Source organism: Gavialis gangeticus, unplaced genomic scaffold (genome assembly GCF_001723915.1).
Source record: "Gavialis gangeticus isolate Ggan-Ray unplaced genomic scaffold, GavGan_comp1, whole genome shotgun sequence".
NCBI classification, from domain to species: domain Eukaryota; kingdom Metazoa; phylum Chordata; order Crocodylia; family Gavialidae; genus Gavialis; species Gavialis gangeticus.
Genome location: NW_017729016.1, coordinates 18,992,458 through 18,995,026, shown reverse-complemented (window position 1 = coordinate 18,995,026; position 2,569 = coordinate 18,992,458). Strand labels below are relative to the sequence as shown.

The window sequence follows — 2,569 nt, the reverse complement described above, 5'->3', positions numbered from 1 at the left end:
TCTCCCCCTGCCCCCCCTGAATCTTGACCCAGAGCACTTGACTTCATAGCTCATTGTAATCCACTAGATTCCTTCTAAACTCTTCATTCCACAGGTGTTAATGACTGTCTCTCCTCTAAGAGGCCTAATGTTCCACCAGTTGAGCCATTCTTTCTTCTGCAATTACAGTGCCTGTTAGGTGCTCCTGGTAATGTAGCTCCCATTTTACAACCCTGCAGACTGCTTTTGACTCTAGCTAAAAACATCAGCTTAACTGTGGAAAAAACTTTCAGTGAAGCATTAGATGCAGTGTCAAGATGCCCAAGAAGGCTTGATTTTGTTTTATGATTCTGAAAGAGATGTACATTTAATTTTAAGGACTATAGAACTAAAGAGACAGCATCTTTTGATTATTTTTGCCTATTCTGTTTTTTATACTTAATGTATGATAGAGCAACTTAATGCACATTCCAATAAAATTATATTTGTTTTTTCTTCAATCTTACACTGAATAATATAGCCCTAATCCCTTAGCACATTAGTAAAGCTTCTAGTTTCTTTTTACCTGGAGAAAAGTGTGTGTTGTATTGTATGTGATGAAAAACCTCACCATGTGCACCCCACTTTTCAAAATCCTAGATCTGCCCATGCCAAGGGAGCACTAACCCACGCTGGACAGACCAAATCATAGCGAACAGAGGAAAAGCAGTCTGTGGTTCTCCAGCTTGTGATTATTGTTAACAAGGCAGTCACTGAGTTAAACAGCAAGAGAGAGAGCAACGGGGGAGCCCTTTTCTTGTCTCAAGTGATACCTGAAGGCCTGGGAAGAATTCAAATTCAGAGACTGTTAGATAATCATATTTTATCAACTAAAAAAAATAAACATAAGTGCAAAAGATGCTACTCTTGCACTAACATGCCAGGTGAGAGCAAGTCCAACTGAAGAAGCTGAACTCACACTCTTAGGCACTGCCATGAGTGTTACCGATTGAGCCAAAAGTTGCTGTTGCCTCTACATGAAGCATGGTTTACAAGATTATGGTGCTAGCAATTCCACCACTGATAGTCTCTGGCTGTGTCTACACGAGTGATGGACTGCGTAGTTGTTACTGCACTGTCATTTAGTACTTGCATAACCAAATACTAAATGACTATGCAGTAGCCAGCATTATTGTGCAGTAGCTTCCCTATACATTTTTTTCCAGCCACTACTGTACAGTAGCAACGAGACACTGTGCAGTAGCTCGTTACTACTGCTCGGTAGCGTCATATCATGGTTAGTGTCTGCCAATGCTACTGCAGAGTAGCATCTCGTGTAGACATGCCCTCTTGGTCTGAATCAAATTCTTCTTAGGATACAAGCAGAAAAGCTGTTTTCCTGGCTGTCATCTTTGCAGTCCCAATCTAGAATATGAAAGTCAAACTGGGCTCTTTCTTGCTTGTGCACAAATGCCACTAACAGATTATATAGACCAGATTTTGATATGCCTTATTTCTACAATATTTTGGGAGAATCTCTCGCCTACATACATAACTACCTGGATTCAGTTACACCTCTGCAACCATGCATTTTTTCCAATTAGCTTGCACAGGTATATAAAAGACAACTCTGAGTTTGGAAAACAGTTAATCATTTTGTTAAGACATGTGCCAGAACAGGATCTGGATGGTTAAGTTACAGGTGCCCTGGCAGAACACATGAGAACCACAGGATGGAATAAAGGAAATTTTTAGGGCAGGACTGAGCTGCAGGGTAGAGGTTAGTAGAAGAAGCCTACAAATGTCTGTTCTCATGTGTCTCTGCTAATCAGTACAGTTAATTCATTACCCTTCTTTCCTGAGACTGTAATGTTTCAGAAGAGAAGGCGAGACCTGAATGCAAAGATAGGAGTGTAGGAGGTTGCATATGGTCAGTACTGGTTTCCTGTATTCCCACAGAACAACAGACTGAGAGAGCTGTGCATTACAGGGGGTGGCTCTATTGCCTCCTGAATGAGATTTGTGTCTGCTGCCAAGAAATGAGCCCTTCTACTCATACGCACTGTGCAGGTAGGTGCAATGTAAATCTATGAAGTAGATGGCTCAGCGTGGCCTTGACTATATCCCAACATCATGCTCAGCCTCAGGTCATGTCAAGCTGTGTGCTCCATGAATTTGTGGGTCTGGACATCCACAGGGCAGTCACAAATGGAGGGGCTTATTTTTCCACAGGGTCTCATTCAGGAGAGGGTGTAGACATACCCACACGCTCCATTATACTCACTGCGCTGGTGAAGACACGACGCTATTATAGCTGCAAGCATTACCTACCTCTCTTTTCCGTAGTGATCACTGTAGCTTCCAGGGGCTCCCCCCAGCCCTGTCTGGTCTTGGCAGAAGTCCGGAAGATGTATGCTGATTCTGGGTTGAGGTCTGTAGCAGTGAACTGCCGGACTGTTGAGCCAACTTCCACTGTGGTGAACTTGTTGGGGCTGCTGTTTGCCAGGCGATAAGCGATTTGATATCCTAAATTCATGGCAACAAATGTGGAATAGCAAAGGGAGAGAGGGAGGCTTAGGTTTGTTTTTCAATCTTTTAGTGGCGGGGGGGA

The 2,569-nt window shown here is 43.1% G+C and overlaps 1 protein-coding gene across 1 annotated transcript in view; it reads right to left on the bottom strand.

The window, feature by feature from the left end:
- SDK1 (sidekick cell adhesion molecule 1) overlaps positions 1–2,569 on the bottom strand; it is a 551,260-nt gene that overhangs the window by 105,557 nt on the left and 443,134 nt on the right. The window contains exon 29 of the mRNA XM_019512615.1: positions 2,290–2,484. Within this exon, the coding sequence (XP_019368160.1) occupies positions 2,290–2,484 (195 nt within the window). The remainder of the gene's footprint in view (positions 1–2,289; positions 2,485–2,569) is intronic.